Here is a 20051-nt window from a genome sequence, read left to right on the forward strand (position 1 = left end):
CCCAGTGTCCCCCAGAGGGTGCCTGGAGGAGCGGTGGGTGGGTGCTGAGGCCAGGCCGATGCCCCCCAAGCCCAAGACCCACCTGCGCCCTCCCCCGGGGACAGACGGAGCCGCGAGGCCCTGGACTGGGGCGGGCAGAGGGCTGGGAGCCTGGCAGGGCTGCTAGGGCACCGGCTTCAGCCCAATAAAGGGGCAGAGTGCGCCCGCCCACTCCTGGGCCTGTGGTGCTGCCTGGCAGGGGGAGCCCAGAGATGCCCTCGGCTATGCCAGAGCACGCCTGTCCCCGTGGCCATTCCTGACCACGGCCACAAGTGGGTGGGTGAGCAGGGGTGTGCTGGGGTGTGCGGGGTGAGCAGGGCGAGCAGGGGTGTGTAGGGCGAGCAGGGGTGGGCAGGGCGAGCAGGGGTGGGTAGGGCGAGCAGGGGTGGGTAGGGCGGGCAGGGCGAGCAGGGGTGGGCGGGGCAAGCAGGGGTGGGTAGGGCGAGCAGGGGTGGGCAGGGCGAGCAGGGGTGGGTAGGGCGGGAAGGGCGAGCAGGGGTGTGTAGGGAGAGCAGGGGTGGGCAGGGCGAGCAGGGGTGGGCAGGGCGAGCAGGGTGGGTAGGGTGTGCAGGAGCGAGCAGGGGTGGGCAGGGCGAGCAGGGGCGGCCGGGGCGAGCAGGGATATGGAGGCGCTCGGGCACCCAGAGCCTCCCTCCCCCAGGACCAGCGTCTTCTGCCGCTGAGGGCCCGCGGGTGTGGGGGGTGGCGGCCGAGGAGCCTGGGTGCCCACGTGGCCGGCAGGCGGGGGCCCCGGAGGGCAGCACCCACAGGGCTGGCGCCTGGCGGAGGACGGCCGCGGAGGGGTAGCAGCCGCGCGCCTGGGCCGGCAGAGCCTGCTCGCGGCCTCCGCGCAGGGGTGAGGGGGGCAGGCTGCCGCCCGCCGGACCTCTCAGGGCAGGACCCGGGACCCCCAGACGCGCCCCGGAAAGCAGCAGCAGCTCCCGCCCGGCCCGCCAGGCGCGCCTGGGTGGGCAGGGGCCTGGGCCCCCTGGAGGCGGAAGGGGCGCTGCAGAGGCCTGGCCGCCGGCCGAGTGGATTCCCAGGGTGTTTCCAGGCCCTCCCCGCCCCGGGGTGGGGTGGGGGGTGCAGGCACTCCCCTGCGGCTCCCGGGGCCCAGTCCTGCGCCCCCGCCGACTGTCCGACCCCGCGCGGCTCCAGAGGAGGGAGGGGCTGGGGGTGCGGTAGCTCCTCAGAACCCCCGACCTAGGGGCCCGGCAGGCGAGGGTCACGCTGGCCCCGCGGAGGTCAGGGGTGAGCCCGGGCCTTCTGCCCCTCCCCTCTCCGGGCCCTCCCGGTGCCCTGGCCTGGGCGCCGCCAGCTCCCCATCCCCACAGCCGTCCCCGCCAGCCCACCCGGGCCCAGGGCCGCCAGTGCCGCCCAGGATGTGGGTCCCAGAACCAGGCTCTGACCGGTGACCGAGGCCCAGCCCAGGCCCGCCCCAGGGTCGGTCCCCACGGTGTGGAACTGAGCGGGGGGCACCGCCAGCACCCGCCTGACCCCGTGTCCCAGCCAGGAAAACCCCGCTTCCCTCTGCCGGGGAATGGCCCAGAAGCAGAAGTTCCCCCCTCACCTGAAACTCCCGTTGGGGGGCGCCGGCCGCGGGCAGCGGCCTCCAGGGGGACTGAGGAGCGGCGCCCCGCTGAGCTCGCTTCCCTGCAGGCACAGGCACCCGGCTGGCCCCGCGGGGCCCCATGCCCGCTGCAGCTGGCCCGGCCCTGGTGAGGCGTCTGTGCCCGCTCTGGTCCCTGTCCCAGGGGCGTGCCAGGGGCAGACTCGGGGTCCCCCACCTCCAGGATGTCCCCCGCAGGCTCCGCGGCCAGAGCTCGCCCGCCAGCCTCTGCCCCCACCGCACCCCTGCTTCTCCCAGCAGGGCCGGCCCCCCGCTCGGGGCAGCATGACAGAGGTGCCCGGAGACTCCAGCTCGGCCAACGGGAGGGGCGGGGAGCAGGCGCTGCCCCCCCACCCAGAGCGGCACCCCAGACCCTGTGGGACAGGGACAGCTGCACACAGAGCGCCCGGGCTCACACACACACACGCAGTCACACTCATGTGCACGCAGGCACATGCGCACATGCAGGCGCACATACACGCAGGTACACGCAGGTGCACGCAGGAGCACGCACACCCAGGCACATGCGCAGGCACGCGTGCACACACGCACATGCAGGCACACACGCACATGCGCACACGCAGGCACACACGCAGGCGCACATGCACACACGCACACGCAGGCCCATATGCACACGTGCACACGCAGGCGCACATGCACGGTGAGACGGGCTGCAGCCGCCCCAGCCCCTTCTGCGTCGGGTCAGCGGGTGGAGGTGCGGGCGCCGGCGGCGCCCCCCAGCCGTCCCCTCTGCTGGGCGGTCACGCTGCTTGGGGTCGGTACACCCGGACCAGTGCCTCCCTCGCGAGGGCCCGGCCCCTCGGCCCAGGCAGGGAAGTGGAGGCCGGAGGCGGCGGCGCAGCCCTCACGCCGCGCACCTGTCCCGCCCGCAGGCGCTCGGCCTCCAGACACCAGAGTCAGCCGCCGCCCGGTGGGGGCCCCGCCCCAAGGAACGGGTCTCAGACCAACCGGGCCCTGGAGCGGAACGGGACCTCAGGGGCTCCGCGGTGCGGGCGGGCGCGGGGAGGGCAGACTCTGGCCACCGTCCACACCGGCCGCCGGGGGCTCGCTGCCCGCTGGGAGGTGGCCCTGCTGGTTTGTGGCCGACTTAATTCCACGCTAATTAGCTGTCTGTGTTGGTGGTGAAAGGGCTCAGGGCGCCAGCCGGTGCCAGGCCCGGCCCCGCTGCCTGCTTTGCACAGAATTTTAATTGTTTCCAAATTAATCCTGGGGCTCGAATGAACTCAGTGCAGACACGTCCGTCACAGGGAGGGCAGCCGTGTCCCAAACTGGCTGCCCAGCGCTGGGGAGACCCAGCTGGATGTGACGCCGGGGGCCAGAATCTCCAGGCCCGCCCTGCCCTCCGCCCTGACCCGGACCGCAGCCGGGAGCTTCCTCCCGTGGGCTCTCGGCTCGGCTGGCTCCTAACTCTATTTTCACCAGTTTCTATCCAATTTAATGTGGCGCCCCAAGTCCACCTTGATTACTCTGTGTGGGGGGCGGAGGCGGGCATCCTCTGGCCCGGGAGGACCCCGCTGGCAGAGGCTGGCATGTCGGGGAGAGAAGCACCAAAGGCCTCGGAGAAAAAGGAGATAAAGACCTCTGTGCCCCAGAGGGTAGAAGCAGGGTGCGGAGTCCCAGGGGAGGAAACACCTGCCAGCTGCGTGCAGCCCCCTGGGTCCCCAGGCCCCCCACACCCGCAGCCCCACACCCGCAGCCCCCCACCAGCCCCAGCAGTGCCCCCAGCCCCAGGGCGCAGGGAGGGGCTCCCAGCTCACACCAGAAGGCCAAGCCCCAAGGGAAAGTGCAAAGTAGACAAGCCAACAGCAGGGGCAGAGACTCTGACCCGGCTTCTCCAAGGGCTCCGGAGGCCCCGCGCAGGTGCAGGACGAGGCCCCTCCGTCAGGGACACGCAGGCCGCGCGGTCAGGGCGCAGAGGAGACGCAGGAGGCCGGGGAGGGGTGACCCGGGCACGAGGGCGGGCAAGATGGCAGCCCGCTTGGGGGCGCTTCGGGGGCCCCTCCCGGCACACCTAGCGCACAAGCGTGCACACCTCGCTCCTGCCCACACAGCCGCCGCGGCCACCAAGGCTCCAGGAGGCCGCGAGAAGCCCGACGCAACCTTCCTGCTGGGATGGCGGCCGCCGAGGTCCAGGCTGGCACAGCAGGTGCCGGGGCAACTCTCAATGCCTTCAGATATGGTGCCCTGTCCCTGGGTGCTGGACAGCTGGCCTGGGCTGGCCTCTGCCCTCTCAGGCCCTACTAGGCCTGGCCAGCAGCCTCTGCGGCGGGTGGTGCAGCCCGGGCTCGGAGCTTGACCGTCCCAGGAGCCTCTGGGCAGGGAGTGCTGGATGTCCCAGCAGGCGGTGTGCGCCTCTAACGGGGGTCCCGCCTGCACAGCTGTGGCGGTCCTGGCCCTGTGGCCAGGGAGAGAGGGCTGCGAGCCCGTGAGGGGGCCTCAGGTGGGCAGGTCCAGCTCCCAGCAGCCCCTCCCTGCACTCTGCTGCCCTCCGGGTGGGGGTGCCGGGCCGCCTGGCTATGGGGAGGCCTTGGGGAGGCAGCAGACGGCCTTGGCCATGGCGGCCTATCCGCGCCCAGGGCGCAGAGTCCGCCGGAGCCTGGAGGCAAGTGACCAGGCCCCCCCCCCCGGCCCCGCCCCACGGCCCCGCCCGCCCCCTGCATGGCCAGTGCCAGGGGATCCCGGGACCCCGCCCCCTCCAGCCACAGTGGCGGCAGGGCCTGCGCCCCGCAGGGGTCCTCACTGGACTTGAAGTCCGAGGAGCCCAGTGCCCCCATGGCAACTGCCCGCCCCCCCGCCAGTCTCTCTTGGAGAAGCGTGGCTGGCAGGGCCGCCTGGTCACAGCTGTGCCCTCAGCAACTGCCGCCAGGAGGCCCAGGGCTGGTGCAAGCCCAGCCAGGTGCCCACGCACCTTCCCCCACCATGCTAAGCGCGTCCACTCGTGTCCACCTGCCCAGGGCCCCTTGGTCCAGCCTCAGGCTGGTGACCTGTGGGGGCTCTGGGAGGCTCAGGCGGGCATGACTGGGGCCGCTCCACCCTGGTGACCAGCGTGCCTGAGGCGAGCGCCGGCCGCACTGCTGCCCGCCTCGCCAGTGCCCACGCCCGCCCCTGCGCCCGGCCGCTTCCTGCCCACCCCTCCCACAGGGCCCTTTCTCCCCCATGCCACCCCCACCTTTTGAGCCCTGCACCCCTCTGCCCGGGACCCCCAGACAACAGGGGCCCCCCCATCTCCCAGGCCCTGGTGCTGAGGCCGCGTCCCTCGCTGACCCCACTCCCGCGCCCAGCCAGCCGCGCCCTCATTGCCTGGAAGCCAGTCCACAGCCCACGGGCCTGGGCGCCTGCTCCTGGCTCGGCTGGAACCTGAACCACGGAGGGCGGTGCTGGGCCCCTCCGGTCCCCCAGGACCCCCAGGCACGGAGGGCGGTCTGCCCCGAGCTGTGCCCTGCGAGGAGACTCGGCCGTGCCCGGAGTGGGAGGGGGCGGCCTGTGGTCAGGGGCTGGGCAGCCCAGCCCCAGGGCGGGCCCAACGGCCTGGCCTCCATGCCGGCGGTGGCCGCGTTCCCGGCTCCCGCGGCCGGCCGGCTCCGGGCTCACTGGACTTGAGGGCCATCTTAGGCTGGCTCCGGAGGCCCCGGTGCTGGTGCCGAGAGGGCGGGAGACGCCAGCGGCCGCGGGTGGGGCGGGGCCTGCCGGCTGCAGGGAGGCTCGCCCAGCCCGAGGCGCTGACCCCCAGGGCCAGCCGCTGCCCACCCTTCTCCAGAAATCCAGAGGGACGCGGGTCGGGGCCGGTCTGCGGCCAGTGCCACGCGCGTGTGCTTCCACAGAGCGCCCCGAACTGCCCGCAGCGGCCGGCCAGGCCTGCTCTGAGGCACGAAGGAGCAGCGACTCGGGGGCCGCTTCACCCTCCGGCAGTGCCCTCGCGGAAGTGCCCGTCCAGCCATGCCCCCTGCCGGCACGGTCAGCCCCAGCCCCTGGGCGGCGCGGCCTCCCACCCGCGCCCCCGCTCCTCGGCGCCCGCACGGCTGCCCCGCCGGAGCCCGCTGACCGGCTGCTGGCCTGGAGGCCGCCCTGTGCGCCCAGGGCCTCGGGCGAGCTCGCCAGGCCCCGCAGCTCGTCGCCGTGCACCCGGGGGTGGAGGCGGTGGGCGCCGGGTCCGGGAGCCGCCTGCTCTGAAGGACACGCCCGTCTCCCCTCCCGGGCGCCCGTGTCCTGCTCCCGGCCGGGCCCAGGTCGCGCAGCCCTGGGCAGAGCGGCCCCCAGGCCCCCCGGGTCCCGCCCCAAGTCCGCCCCCGCCCCCAGCAGCCGGTCTCCTTGCGGGCGTCTGGGACAGCCGTCCCCGGGCAGAAGCCACCTCTGTCCAGAGGAGCTGTCTGAGTCTGGTGCAGACGCCGGGAGGCTCTGGGGGGGAGACGTGGTTTTGATTTCCTGGGGCAGGCCCAGCCCACCAGCCCCCGTGCCCAGGGACGCCCGCCTGAGCCCCCGCCCGGGCCGGCCCCGACAGGCGGACTCTGGCGGGCTCCCTCCAGCCACACCCCAGTGGCCTGGCCCGGCCACATGGCAGCGGGCGGGGAGCCCCGGCCAGGGAGCCCCTTCGTGGAGGCCGTGCAGCGCCCATGCCTCCACACGGGCGGCGGGCAGGGGCCTCGGCTGCGTCTAGCCAGGCCAGCAGGGGGCTCCCCAAGGCCCCTTGCAGCTGAGGATGGACTCCCGGGGGCAGCTGGCTGGTGGGGGGTCTTGGGCCATGGCCTTGCTGTCTGCCCGGGACCCAGGGGCTGGGCGGGCATCCCGGGGGCCCCGAGTGTGGGGGCTGGGGCTCCTCCGTGGGGCCCTCCCAGCAGGGTTAGCCCTGCTAGCCCCAAACTCCCCGGAGCCTGCCTCGGAACCCAGCCCCTCGCAGCCGCCACCCGCGCGCAGCTCCACGCGCCCCGCCTCAGCCCCGCCTCGGCCGCTGCTCATCGTCCGGGCGGTCCAGGAAGCCTTCCCAAAGGAGGAGGCCTGTGAGCTGCGGGAGAGGCCCCGGGGTGTGGGCCCGGACAGTTGCCCTTCCCCTGGAGGGGAGAAGTCCAGGGCGGTGTGGCCTCCGGAGGGGGCCGGCCAGCCGATCTGTCTCCACGCTGGACACTCACCCCCGCCCGCCTCCCCCCGGCCTGGGAAGCGGCGAATGCCAGGGCCGTCCGCGCCAGGTGGCCTGCCCGCTGCAGGGCGTGGGGCAGAGCCCTGCCTTTGCCCATCTGGGCCGGGGCCTTTGACCTGCGCCGCGCCCACCACGTGCTCCCTCCCACCCCCTGACCTGGACGGCCCGGCCAGCCCGGCCCCTGGAGCCAGCCCCCACATGCAGCTGCTGCAGATCTCCCCTCCAGAGCCGCGGGGCCCGTGCGTGTGCCCCAGGGTGAGCCCCCTTCCTGGCTGTGGGGGCTGGGGGCCCACCCAGCTTCCTGGCCGGTCCCGGGGCCGCCGGCCTCAGCATGGCCCGGCTTCATCCCCGCCCCCCGGTGCTGGCTCTGTGGCTCCTCCACCTCGTGGCTGGTGCCCGTGCTCCCGCCCCGGAGGTGGCTCGTGCTGGCCACTGGCCCTGCGGGCCCAGGCGGGGAGCACTGGGTGCCCGTTTAGAGGAGCAGAGAGATTTTGAGCCCCCCGACCCACGGGAGGGGCCTGGGCACGCCCGGCGGAGCCAGCACTGGGGCGCGGCGCGTGCTGCAGACTCCAGCATCAGCGCCTCAGCGGGAAGGGGGTTCGTGGGCTCTCTGGGGGCCTCCGTGCAGATGAGCCTCCTGGGCTGTTTCGTGACGAGCGCCCACGCTCCGGATCTGCCGCGCCCGCCCCGCCCACGCCTGCTGACTTAGCTGCAAATGGAGGAACAGGTGACGGGGCGCGGGCTGGCCCCCCCAGCTCACACCCAGGATGCGCAGAGCGGGAAGCAGGGCGGGGGCCCACGACCCCACCGAAAAGTGAGTTGTGATTTGTCTCCTTTCCACAGGAGCTGAGCCGGCGGCTCTGCCAGACAGAGAGGACGCCCACCCGTCACCCAGGCGACCGCGCCCGCCTGCGGCACCCCCTGCTGCCCACTGGGCTTGGGGAGGAGGTGTGCCCGGGTCTGCTCAGGGCTGCCCCACCGCCCCCAGCCTGCAGCCAGCACGGCCCAAGGGCACCTGCCACTCCTCAGGGTGCCCGCCAGCCAGAGGCCAGGGCAGGCCAGCCCCAGGACAGACAGTGCCCAGCCGCCCCCAGAGCCCCCGTGCAGGTGGCTGGGCAGGGCCTCCTGCCCCCCAGAAGCAGGCACTGCCTGCTGACTCAGGATACTCTGCTTGCTGGGTCCGGGGGGGCCTCCCCACAGGAGCCCTGGGTTCTGGGGTGTTCTGGCCCGGCTTGACTTTGGGGGTGGGGGCCACCTAGACGCTGGACAACACAGTACCCAGTGGTCGCTGCCCCATAGCCTGACAGTGGCCCAAAGGTGCCCAGCCTGTCCTGACACACCCCCAGCAGCTGGGGGTTCCGTGGGGGCTGGCCGGGGTCTCCGGGCAGCAGCTGCCCCACGCTCCCTGGGATGAGCTACCCCTGCACCCGACAGCAGACAGCGGCCTGGCCCTGGCGCCCACCTGCCCACCCAGGGAGGCCGCAGTGGACTCCCTGGGTGGCATGTCCTGCCTTGCCCCTCCACCACAGGCCACCTGCTCATCTGTTGGGTGCCCTGGTTGGGGGTGAAGGTGACCCCAGGCGTGGCCCCTGCCCTTGCTGAGCTCGTAAGGCCGCAGGGGCAAGGGCGCTGCCATGTGGGGTGGGGCTGCCCTGCCCCTGGCCACCCTCCCCCACCACAGGGAAGATGGTGTGTGGGGCGGCCCGGCTAGCAGCCTCCAAGGTGTGACCTTCAGCAAGAGGCCTGGGCAAACTCGGGTGCAGGGTGTCCGGTACTCACCCAGCCTGGGGCTCTGGGTGTGGCTGCCTGGACACCACCTGGTGGCTCTTCCCCTCAGCCTGGCTGGCCGGCCCTGCTCACACATAGGCAGGAGAGCTGGTGGACCCAGGTGCCAGGGCCCGCGGTGGGCAGGGACGGGCACACACTGTCCAGCCTGAGACTAGCCTCCGGAAGACACCCCGGGGCCCTTGGGGGATGCCAGCACAGGCCTGTCCCCGCATCTGTCCTGGTGAGTGTGGATCAAGGAGGCAGGGCCAGTCTCCTCCTCTAGAGTCCTGGTTCCTGGTGCCTGGTGGTTGCACGGGGGGGCGGGGGGCAGGTGGGGTGAGGAGGAGGCACAGGGTGAGTGGCTGGGCGGGCAGAGCTGTGGGGCGGGTGGTGGATGGAGGGATGTGAGGGGCGCGGGGAGGACAGAGGGATGGAGAAGCCTGGACGGAGGGCGAGCTCAGCCACAGCCCCCAGACACCGTGCCCACGTGAGCCCTGCCCTGCACTCAGTGCCCTTCAGTGGTGTGGGTCCAGCACCCACTCTGACCAGCAGACCCCCCAGGCACCCGCACCCCTCGATCCCCCAGGTTGCAGTGGCCACTGAGGCTGCAGGATTTGCCCTGCTGGGCCCTGCGTGAGGGGCTCCTGCTCTGCCCAGGCCCAAGCCCAAGCCCGGGGAGCTCTGGCCTGCCTAGATGCCTGTCTCAGAGAATGAAGGGCTCTGGGGCTCCGAGGGCCCCGCCCTCCCCCAGAAGGATGAGGGCCCCAGGGCTGGGGCAGGAGAGGGGCGCTCTCGTGTTGGGGTCACGCATCTGCAGCCCTGGGGAGCAGCACCCGGGACACGCCCCACGGCTGGTGGGGCCCCCGGGGAGGACGGGCCAGCGCTGAGATGCGCCGCAGGGCTGAGGGCCCCAGGGCAGGGGCCCGCGCCCACACCCTCGCTGCCCGCCAGCTCTGGCCGCCCCTCGCTTCCGCCCCCTGCCACCCCATCCCTAGCGGAGGCAGCCCGCTGGTGAGCCCCTGCAGCTCGCTCTTGCCCCCCTCGGAGCCGCCTCTCCGGGTGGGCGGGCCGGGGGCGGCACTTCCTCCCGTGACGTCTCCATAACCATGGCAGCCGGGTGAGCGCGCGGGCCGCGGGGGGACTCTTCTGGGGCTCAGGCCCCCACCCCCTTCCGAGGTCGCCACCCCCACCTGCTCCCCGCTCTGCCGGCCTCCTCCGCTCCCACGGCGGCACCCCTCGGTGGCCTCGGCCGGCAGGGACTGGAGCCAGGGCCGGGCACCGCCCGTGTCCCCTCGCAGCGTGGCCGCCATGTCTGCGCTCGGGGCTGGTGCCCAGAGGGCAGCGCCCACAGCCGGCCACACGCGGGCTGGCCCCGCACGCAAAGCACCGGCCGTTACCACCCGCGGGCCCCCCCACCGGGCCACCCGGCCCCCCACCCGTGGCGGCCCTCGCCCTGCCATTTTCTGTCTAATTAATTCTTTTATCGAGCGCCTGGGAAAGGAAGACAAAGGTCTCCCCGGCAGTAATGACTCATTAGAACGCAGGCGCCCTCCCCTGCGGGCCGGGCCCTTAACCCCTTCCAGGCCCGCGCTGGGCCGGCGGGCTCGGGGCGGCCGCTGCACTCAGGCCCCCGGCCGGTCCAGCCCGGTGTGGGCAGAGAGGCCGAGGCGGGCCGGGGGGCCTGTGGCTGGGCAGGGGCAAGGAGAGGCCCCGGGCTGGGCCGGCAGCACCCGTCACGCGCTGCCCCTGTGGCCACGGCCACCCCAGCACAGCCCCAGGGCTGCCAGCACGTCTGCCGACGTCCCAGGTTCATGGGGACACTGAGGCACGGAGCCATCAAGTGGCAGCTCCCAAGCTCTGGCCACAGGCCGGCCCCCCTCCTGCCTGGGAGCCACGGACGGGGTGCAGGGGGCTCAGACCTGCCTTGTGGGCGGGGCGAGGGGGCCTAGCCGCCCGGCCACCATCTTCTCGCCTGCAAGGTGTGGGGCTCAGCAGAAGAGCCAAGAAAGCGCCAAGTCCGCCCCAGCTTCCCGCTGGACACGCGCTGGACACACGCTGGGCACATGCTGGGCATGCACTGGGCACGGTGGCGGCCTCCAGGCATCCATGCAAAACGTAGCCCTGATTTCCTGGCAGCCCACAGTGTCCAGTCCCAGGAAAGCCCAAAGCCAAGAGTGGGTCCGGGCCCCACGGACACCAGGCGTGGCCCCCGCGCAGCGGCCAGTCCCAGAGTGGCCCCTACCTGGGCTCCCCCGAACAGCCTGCGGCTCCGGGTATGGCACTGGCCAGAGGCTGGAGGCTGGCTGAGGGCGGGCCCCAGGGCGTCAGGAGCGGGCTGCGTCCTCCTGTCCCGGAGGGCCCTGGTCTGGGCTGGGGCCGCGTCCACTGTGAGTTTTCTCTGCAGGGGGAGCCTGGCCAGGCGCTCCCTGCTGACAGGGCCTGCGCCATGTCTGAGGCACCCGCCACGCTGTGGCCCAGACAGGACCCGCCCTCAGGGTCATCGCGCCCCAGCCCACACCAGGCCGCAGCCCCACAGTCTGGTGACCGCGCGGGCCACGGAGACGGCCCCTCGGGGAGGGCTGGGGCGGGGTCTGTCCCGGCCTGAAGCGCCGCAGAGGGCCAGACGCGATGCTGGCCCCCAGGCCGCCGAGGCCCCCAGCCCGGAGCCTCCCCAGGCCCTGCAGCCGCCCGCCCCTGCCTCTCCAGCCGGCCTGGCCAGTGGGGAAGGGTCTATCTGGGACAGCCATGAGAGGTGAGGACCTTCTCGGGCACAGGCCAGGTGCCCTGAGCTGGGGCAGGCGGCGGTTGGCTTCGGGAATAATGTCGCAGGGAGCCCCCAAGCCAGCCGGGTCCAGGCCAGCCCCAGGGCCGCTCCCTGCTGCCCCAGCGGGGCCTCCAGCACAGGCTCAGCCTCTGGTGCCTGAGGGTGCTCTGGGGTTATCAGGAGCCAGAGGGGAGGGACCCCAGGAGGGCCGCAGGGAGCAGCGTCTTTCACCCTCAGGCCAGGCAGGGGTGGGAGCTCCGGGAGGGGGGCTGTCCCTGCCCCCCGAAGTCCCTGCTGCAGGCCCAGGAGGTTCGCCCAGCGTGGGGCGGAGGGAGGCCGGCCCGGGAGCTGGCACGCAGGAGCCCCCGTCCACGCAAAGCTGCAGCGCCAGCCCAGGGGAGCCTGGCTGGACCCCGCAGACACGGGGCAGCTGCCTCCCCATCCGCGGGGCCCTGGCTTCGGGTGCCAGAGCAAGCGCTGGGAGGGCCGCGTGGGCCTGGGCGCCCCCGCCACACACAGGACGCGCCGGGCTGGCCTGGGAAGGCGGTGGCCGCTCGGGCCGCTCGGGCATCTGTGAATCGGGCGCGCCTCGAGCTCAGCCACGGGCCCCGGGAGACCTGGCAGCTCCTCCCAGAGGTGGCCTTGGCAGGCCCGGCCTGGGCTCCCAGCGTGACGAGAGGGCGGGCTGGACGGCAGCCACGCGGGCGGCCCGGCAGGCCAGGGACCCCGTCAGAGCTGCACAGGCAGCTGCCCCAGCCTGGTCTCCGAGCCCTGGCCCTCCCCGCGCCCGCCCCGCCCGCCCAGAGGTGGCGCCTGCCCAGGGCCCGCGCACCGGCCGAGCGGGAGGCCAGCTGGGGGAGGCTGCCCCTCATTTGCTGTCACCTCCACAACCGCTTCTCCCTGGAAACACTTTCCGCCAATCAGACGGCCCAGCCCGGCTTCTGCGGGGCAGCTTTCATCCCGCTGCTGCTGGCCCCGCGCCAGGGCCCCGAAAATGCCGTCAGCCACCCAGACACGCTCTGGGAGGGAGCCCCGGCCTGGGTCCGGCCCATCTGCGCCCGTTCTGCCTGCTGAGGAGCCCCGGGGCGGGGACGACCCCAGTCTGGCTTCCTGGGGCTCCCGGGGGGTAGCGTGATGCAGACACGGCGGGCGAGGGCGTGCGGGCAGGCGAGGGCGTCCGGGCACCCCCCGCGCGCGGCTCCGGAGGCAGCACACCAGCCGAGTAGGTGGAAGGCGCTTTAATGTCACCAGAGGAGCCTGCACGGGCGGCCCTGCTCAGCCAGAGGCGGCGGGAGCCGGAGCGCAACGCCGGGAAACAGGTCGCGGGGCCGGGTTTGCTGCTCCCCGCCCCCGGCCCCCACAGGAGCTTTTCTAGAAAAAGGTAGGAAAAGTAGAAAAAGTAAAAAGAAGCGATTGCTCAGACGTCGCAAACGTACAAAGTTTAAAGGCACAGTGTCCGCGGGGCGGCGGCGGGGCACCCTGCGGGCGGGGCCCGCGGAGGCCTGGTCGGCGGCGCCGGGCACGGAGGGGGGCGGTTTGGGAGGCGCGGGCCAGCTTGGCCGGGCGGGGGCGGGGGGACTTGGTGCCCGACCTCCGCAGCCCTGCCTGGGCTCCCCGCCGGGCAGCCCCCCGGCCCCCACCCTGCAGCGCCTCCGGGGCCCGCCCAGCTTCCATTCCATCTTAATTCTACTCTCTGTACAAATCACTTCATTATTAAAGACAACGTAACACGGAACATAAATACATTTCAACAGCCTTCAAAACAAATCAAACACGTTTAAGCTTCAAATATAAAAGTTAAAAAAATAAAATAAAGGGACGTGTTAATCACAACTGAACCTCGCTTGGAGGCCGCCGCCGCAGGGCCCGCCCCAAGGCCGGCCCGACCCCGCCAGGCATCGGGCAGCGTCCCCGAGACCGCAGGGCCCCCCTTTGTCCTCTGGGCCGTGGCTGCCCTGTCCAGCCGGAGGCCGGCCTGGAGGAGGAGGCGCCGAGGCCAGCCCCCCTGCCCACGAGCGGTGGGGGCCAGCGGGCGGGGGTGCCGGGGAAGGCTGCGGCCGAGGCCGGGCTCCGGGCTCGGCCTCCTGCTCTGCCGCCTGGGCCGGGAGTGGCCGGGCGGCGGCGGCCTCAGGGCCGGGTCAGCGTGGTGTACACCGGCTGGTCCCAGGTGCTGGAGGGGCTGTGGGCGGGCGGCAGGGACAGGCTGCCGAGCAGGGGTGAGGGGTAGGGCCGGCGGGGCGAGTGGAAGTAGGGGTGCTGGTAGAGGCTGGGCGGGTAGCCGGGGTACGGGCTGTAGTAGCCGGGGGCCTGCAGGTCGGCGTAGTCGCAGGGCGGGCTGGCGAAGGCGGCCCCGCCGGGGGTGGCCCCGCCGAGCTGGCCGCCGTAGGAGCCCGGGTCGGCGCGGCCGGGGGAGCCGCGCGCCTGGTCGCCGTAGTGGCCGGGGCTCAGCTGCTCCGTCTTGATGTGCGGCCGCGGGGGCGCCCCCTCGGCGGGGGACGCGGAGGCCGCCGGGGCGCCCTTGTGCGCCCACAGCGGGGAGGCCCCGGCGAGCGAGCAGGCGCCGGCGGCCCCGCAGGACCCGCTGGCCGCCTGGCCGGGCTCGGCGGGCAGGGCCGCGTGGCCGCTGAGGGGCAGGTACTGGTCGAACTCGTGCACGTCGAAGGCGTCCATGGTGCCCATGACCTCGCTGCTCAGCTCCGAGATGTCCACGTTGCTGAAGTCGATGTTGTGGCGCCCGCTGTCCAGCAGGCGGCGCCCCTCCGGCTTCGGCTCCAGCTTGGCCCCGGGGTGCAGCTCCGTCTTGGGGGTGGCGGGCGGCGTGGGAGGCCCGTGGGTCTGCCCTGGGGACGGCGCGCGTCCGGCATGAATGCCCCTCTGTGGGCCGGCGGGCGCGGCTCTGCGGCCGGGCCGGGGCAGCGCCGGGAGGCCGCGGCGGCATCAACGGCTTTTTGTTCCCCGGTTCCCAGGGGCGCGGGAGGCCCCGGCCGGCCCGGCGCGCGGGGGCGGCAGCCCACCCAGGCCCGCGCCCCGCGGGGGCGGCCAGCCCGGCCCTGGCGCGGCAAGAGCGGGTCCGGCCGGCCAGCCCGAGCCCCCCGGCGCCCCCGCCCCCCGGCCCGGCCCGGCCCGGCCCCGCTCCCAGCCCCCCCCGCCGCGGGGCCCACCTGCGCGGTCACCCTGCAGGGGCGCGTCCCCCAGGGGCCCCTCCGGCTTGCACGGCGCGCCCGGCGGGTGGCCCGGCTCGGCGCCCGGGTCTGCGTCGCCCTGGCCGGCCCTGGCGCCCTTCCGGCGGCGCGGCTGGTACTTGTAGTCCGGGTGGTCCTTCTTGTGCTGGACCCGCAGCCGCTCGGCCTCCTCCACGAAGGGCCGCTTCTCGCTCTCGCTCAGCAGGCTGCGGGGAGGGCCCAGGTCGGCTCCCGCGGGAGGGGACCCCTGCGCCCCGCGGCGCCCCGGCCCGGGCCCGCCCCCGCCCGCCCGCGCTGAGGGCCGCTCCGGCTTCGGAGGCCGGCGGGGAGGAGCCGGACCCGCGAGAAGCACGTGCACAGAAGCCTTCCCGGGGCGCGGGATCCGGGCGGGCTGCCCGGGGCGCCGGCTGGCAGAGCCCTCGGGCAGGGCCCTGGGGCGCCGGCAGGACAGGGCCCCGCTGCAGGCCTGCGCTGCGGCGGCGCGGGCGGCCCCCAGCTGCCCCCAGGGGCCTGCGCCCCAGCCCGCCCCTTCAGAGCAGGCAGCGCCCCCGGCGGCGCCCGGCCCGCCGGCCCTTCCCGGACCAGCCTCAGCGCCCCGTGGGCACCGGCCGCCGCCGCCCGCGCTGTGCCGCGGGCCGGGAGGTGCCCGGGCTTCCCGGCCCCCAGCCGCTCGCCAGCCCGTCCGCGCGGGCGGGGCGGGCGCGGCCACCTCCGGGGAACGCGGCTGCCCCGCGCCTGGGCCCCGGGCCGCGGTCCTGCGCCCTGGCCCGCCCGCCTGGGGCAGCGGGTGCGGCGCGGGCAGCGCGGCCGGCGGGAGGCGGCGGGGCGGCCCCTCGGCTCCCGGCCCCCCGCGCCCGGCCCACTCACCGCCACAGCTTGCCCAGCGTCTTGCTGAGCTCGGCGTTGTGCAGGTGCGGGTACTGGTCCGCCAGCTTGCGGCGCGCCGCCTGCGCCCACACCATGAAGGCGTTCATGGGCCGCTTCACGTGCGGCTGGGCCTTGAGCGCGCCGCCGCCGCGCACGGGCACGGGCACCAGGCTCCAGTCGTAGCCCCGGAGCACCTGCGACACCGCGTCGCGGATGCAGGCGGGGAAGCGCTCGTCCGCCGCCGCGCCGGCCCCCGCGCCCCCGCGCCCCCCGCGCCCCCCGCGGCCCCCGCGCCCCCCGCGCGGCCCGGGCCCTCCGGGGCGGCCGGCGACGGCGACGGCGGCGCGTCCGAGGCCGAGTCCCCCACGTGCGCCGCGGGGCGGGGGGCGCCGGCCGGGCTGCGGGGCGGCGGGGCGCGCGGCGCGCTCATGTCCAGCATCGGGCCGGGCGCTCCGGCCGCGATCGCGCGGGGGCGCCGGGCCGCGCCGGCCGCTCTGGGGCCCGGGGTCGCCGCGCGGGCACCGATCCGTGGCCGCCGCCGCCGCCGCCGCCCGGGTCCCGGCGGGGGACCCGCAACAAGTTTCTTTAAGGGGCGGCCGCGAGGCTCCGCCCGCCGCCCGGCTCGCGATTGGCCGGCCCGCGCCCCGGGCCCCCGGGGGCGGAGCTGGCCGCCCCGCCCCGCCCCGCCCCGCCCCGGGAGCGCCCCGCGCCCGCCGCGCCCCGCGCCCCGCGCCCCGCCCGGCGCCGCACCACGTGGGCCGGCGCGCCCCGCGGCGGGGACGGGGCTCGGGCCGCCCCCCCGCCGGCCTCAGCGCCGCGGCCCTGCTCGGGCGAGGCGGCCGGAAGCGGGGGCCGGACACCGAGAGGCGGGGCGCACCCGGGGCGCCCGGGCGCCGTGCGCTCCCTCCGCGGGCCCCCGGCCGCTCCCGCCGCCTCGCCCGGGCGGCGCGCCCCGCGGGAGGCGGGTCCCCAGGGCCGCCCCCGACCGGCCCGTCGCGAGCCCCAAACTCCTCGCCCGCAGCCCAGGGCGCGGGGTCAGCGCTGCCCGCCCGCGGCCCGGAGAGGGTCGGCCCCCGCCCCGGCTCCCCGCCCGCGAGCCCCGCGCGACGTGCAGGCGCCGCCGGTGCGCACGTCAGGTAACGGGCGCCGGGCGCGGCGGAGCTGGGGCCGCCGTCCTCCCGCCCCGTCGGGGCGCGCGGCCGCGGGGCGCGAGGGCGAGGGGGGCGCGAGGGCGAGGGGGGCGCGGGGGCGAGGGGGGCGCGGGGGCGCGGGGGGCGCGGGGGCGCGGTCCCCGGGCCCGGGGCGGGGCCTGGGCCGGCTGGCTGCGGCGACCCGAGGCGGCCGGGCGGAGGGCGTGGCCGGACGGACGCGGGGGGCCGGGGCCTTCCCGGGGTGACCCCGGCGTGGGGGGCCGCGGGGGGCCCGCCGGGGGGCCCTGGGTGGTCCGGCGGAGGCCGAGGCCGCTCCGGCGCCCGCAGCGGGGAGGCGGGCGCGCCCGCGAGGAGGTGGGGGCGCGGGGTCGGCTGGGGGACGGTTCCCCCGGGCGAGCGCGAGCCGCGGATCCGAGTCCCCGCCCGAGGCCGCCTCCGCGAGTTGGCCTCGAGCCCGGCGCTCCCCGAAGGCGTCTCAGATTCTCCAGCCAGCGCCGTCGGAGGCCGGACTGGCCTCGCGAGCCTCTCCGCAGCGCCGGGTTGTGGCCGCCCCCAGGCCTGGGGCGCGCGACCTGCTCCCAGCGCGCCAGGCTCCCCATGAGCCCCCCCCGACCCCCAAGAGCCCCCCCGGCCCCCAAGAGCCCCCCCACCCCCCGCCGACGTCCACCCGGCCAGTGAGATCTGCCGGCCTGTCCCAGACAGTTTCGGGCGGCAAGTCCGGGGAAGCGTCTCCCCTCGCGCCGCGGGGCCACGGCGCGCCCCCCTGTCCGGCTTCTCTCCAGGCTCTAAGCTAACCTCCCGGAGGGACCCCACCTGCCGTCTGGGGAGCAGGTCTCCCGGACAGAGGGGGGCGGGGCTCCCAACCCACAGCCCCAGTGGGGACACGCGGGCCGAGGAGGGAGGGGCAGTGCCCAGGGCCTCGCCTCCTGCCAGCAGCCGCACCCGCCAAGCCCCTGTCCCAGGTGAGTGACCGCCTGCTGCCCTGGGGAGCCTGCCCTGAGCCGCACCGGGCCGCCCGGCTGGGAAGGGAGCTGTGCCCCCTGCAGGGCGGTCTGGGGTGGCCTCCTGCCCGCTCAGCCCTCTGCAGTGGGGGGCTGCTGAGGGAAGGCCAGGTGGGGCTGCCCCACGGGCCCTGCAGTGGAAGCAGGAGGTTAGAGGGGGTGGGGGATGACAGGCCTGGCGGACCACCCCGCCCCTGGGGGAGCAGACCCCAAAACACCCCGCGCCCGAGGCTCTGCTCTGCAGGGGACACAGCCGGGTCCCCCCACGCCCTGGGGGGCGTGCACAGCCTGTCCGGAGCCCCTGGGGCGGGAAGGGGACCACTGGCAGCCGTGGCGGGAGAGGCAGCAGGGCCGTGGGGGCTGGCCACGCCCGCCCTCCCGCCCCCGCCGCAGGCCCCTCGCAGACTGGCAGGTGCTGGGGGGCGTCCGCTCTGTATCTGCAGGCGGCGGGGCGGGCGGATGGCACATGCATTGGCCCCGAGGTGCCCCCAAAGCGCCCCGCCATCTTGAGCACCTCTAAAATGGCCAGGGTGCTGATCAGCTCCCCAGAGGTGCTGCAAGAGTGCAGAGCTGGGGGCTGGGGGGCCGGAGACACAGGGAGGAGTGCGGGGGTCGTGCTGGAGAGGCAGCTTGGAGGCGTCGCTGGTGAAGCCGAGACCTGAGCGTCCTACCCGCGGCCGGGAAAGCGCGCCCTCCGCGGGGCCGGCACGTGCGAGGGCCCTGTGGCAGCCAAGAGCACAAGCAAGGCCACCGCAACCGGGCAGCAGCCACCGGAGCCGCCCCTCGGCCCCTCCTGCCCCCGTCGGGGACTAGGCGCGCCTGTCTGCCCTTCCCCAAGCCCCCGCCCGCCCAGCGCGCACCCCACCTTCACCTGGCGAGCTCGGGGGTTTCAGGGAGACAACCCGACTGGCCCACTTGGACCAGGGGCCCTGGACCTCCAGCTCTGGGCGTGGACAGCTGCTGTCGGCACCTGTGGGGGGAGGCGTGCGATGGTGCCCTGTGCCCGACTAGCCAGGGCAGGCCTGGAGGACGCCGGGTCCTCAGCACCCCCCAGCCTTGGCTCCCGGGGCCAGTGGGCAGCGCGGGCGTGTGCTGCACGGACACGGCGGGCGGGCGGGGCTGCTGGGGCGGGTGTCCGTGGGGAGGCTCTCCCGTGCCCCTGCGCCAGCCCTGCCATCCGTCCTGGCCCACCTGCCCGCCTGGTGGGTGGTCCGGGCGGCAGTGCCCTATTTGGCTGTCTTTGAGAGAAAGGCGCTGGGGCTGGGGCCGCTCGGGAGGCAGGCGTCCTGGGCCAGTGTGTGCCTGAGGCCCTGGCCTGGCCTCTGGAAGCAATGCTGCTCACACTCTGGGGACCCTGCGCAGCCTCAGAGATTAATTGTTGCTTTTAATTCCTGGCTGGCCTGGCAGGGCCAGATGCCCAGGAGCCAGCAGCGACTGCGCTGGCAGCGGCTCTGTAAAGACAGCCTCCCCGGCCCAGCGGCCTCCAGAGGGGTCCTTCCCAGAGGAGTCCCGGGAGCCGCAGCAGCCGGACCCACCCACCCCCGTGATGGACTGGGCGCTGGCCCTGGCTGCAGCCCCCCTCAGCTCTCCATAGGCAAGGGCTCCGCCGGGCCCGCTGCTGCCCTTGTTGGCTGGTGTCCGCTCGGGAGCGTCCATCCTCGCCCTCGGTGCTGGGCTCTGCCCCTGCCTCTCCCCTGCCAGCCTGCGGGATGCTGGGTCAGGCGCTCCTGCCAAAGCCTCACCGGGCTCGGCGCTTGGCCTGGGACAGAGGCCCAGCCCCAGGCGGCTAAGCTGCCGCCGCCGCTCCCTGCAATGACCAAGCCCTGGCGTGAGGGCCTGGTTTCCCAAGAGGCGAACTCGAGGAAGCCGCTGGCAGGGGCGGCCGCTGCAGGCCCAGCAGCGGGACCCTGGAAGGCACCAGTCTGGCCCCCCGGCAGGGCTGTGGGGTCGGCCGCCTTGGTCTGAGGGCCCAGGAGCCGGGCGGGCCCAGCCTGCGCCCCAGGAGGCACTGCAGTGCCAGGAAGGGGCACTGCGAGGTCATGGGCCTTTAACCTGGGCCAGTCCAGTCCATTTGGGCAGCCGAGGGGTCTGCAGGCCTATGTGAGGCGGTTGGGGTGAGCGCAGCCCCCATGAGCTCACCCCCGCTGTCCAGCCTCCTCGGCGCACGCCCGGACACGCCTCCGAGGGCAGCAGGGACCCACCCCTTTTGGAATCAAGTGGCCTGGACCCGTCCTCGTGGCCAGCGAGGGACCCAGGAGGACAAGGTCCAGGGCAACGACCCATCCCTTGGCCTCCCCACCCCCTGAAACAGCAGGAGGCCGAGGGTCTGGGGTTTGGGGCCATCAGAGGTCCAGCGAGAGGGGCAGTGGAGGCCGCTGTGGCCTGCGGAGTCTCGGGCCCCACACGGGCGGGCCTGTGCAGGACGCCAGCCTCTTAGGCAGGGCAGCCGCGGCCGGCTCGGGACACCCGGCACGTGGCCCGCGCCTGCCAGTGCAGTCGGAGCGCAGCAGCCCGAGCCG

The 20051-nt window shown here is 74.8% G+C and overlaps 2 protein-coding genes across 2 annotated transcripts in view; one reads left to right on the plus strand and one right to left on the minus strand.

Annotated features, from left to right (window-relative positions):
• RPUSD1 (RNA pseudouridine synthase domain containing 1) overlaps positions 1 to 20051 on the plus strand; it is a 177125-nt gene that overhangs the window by 120885 nt on the left and 36189 nt on the right. The window lies entirely within an intron of this gene.
• Positions 13459 to 15819, minus strand: SOX8 (SRY-box transcription factor 8). The gene is given in 4 exon segments (XM_037504609.1): positions 13459 to 14171; positions 14493 to 14719; positions 15381 to 15622; positions 15625 to 15819. Coding segments are annotated over 4 exon segments (1377 nt in total).

Source organism: Talpa occidentalis, unplaced genomic scaffold (assembly GCF_014898055.3).
Source record: "Talpa occidentalis isolate TD23 unplaced genomic scaffold, MPIMG_talOcc4v2.1 talOcc4.12, whole genome shotgun sequence".
Lineage (NCBI taxonomy): Eukaryota > Metazoa > Chordata > Mammalia > Eulipotyphla > Talpidae > Talpa > Talpa occidentalis.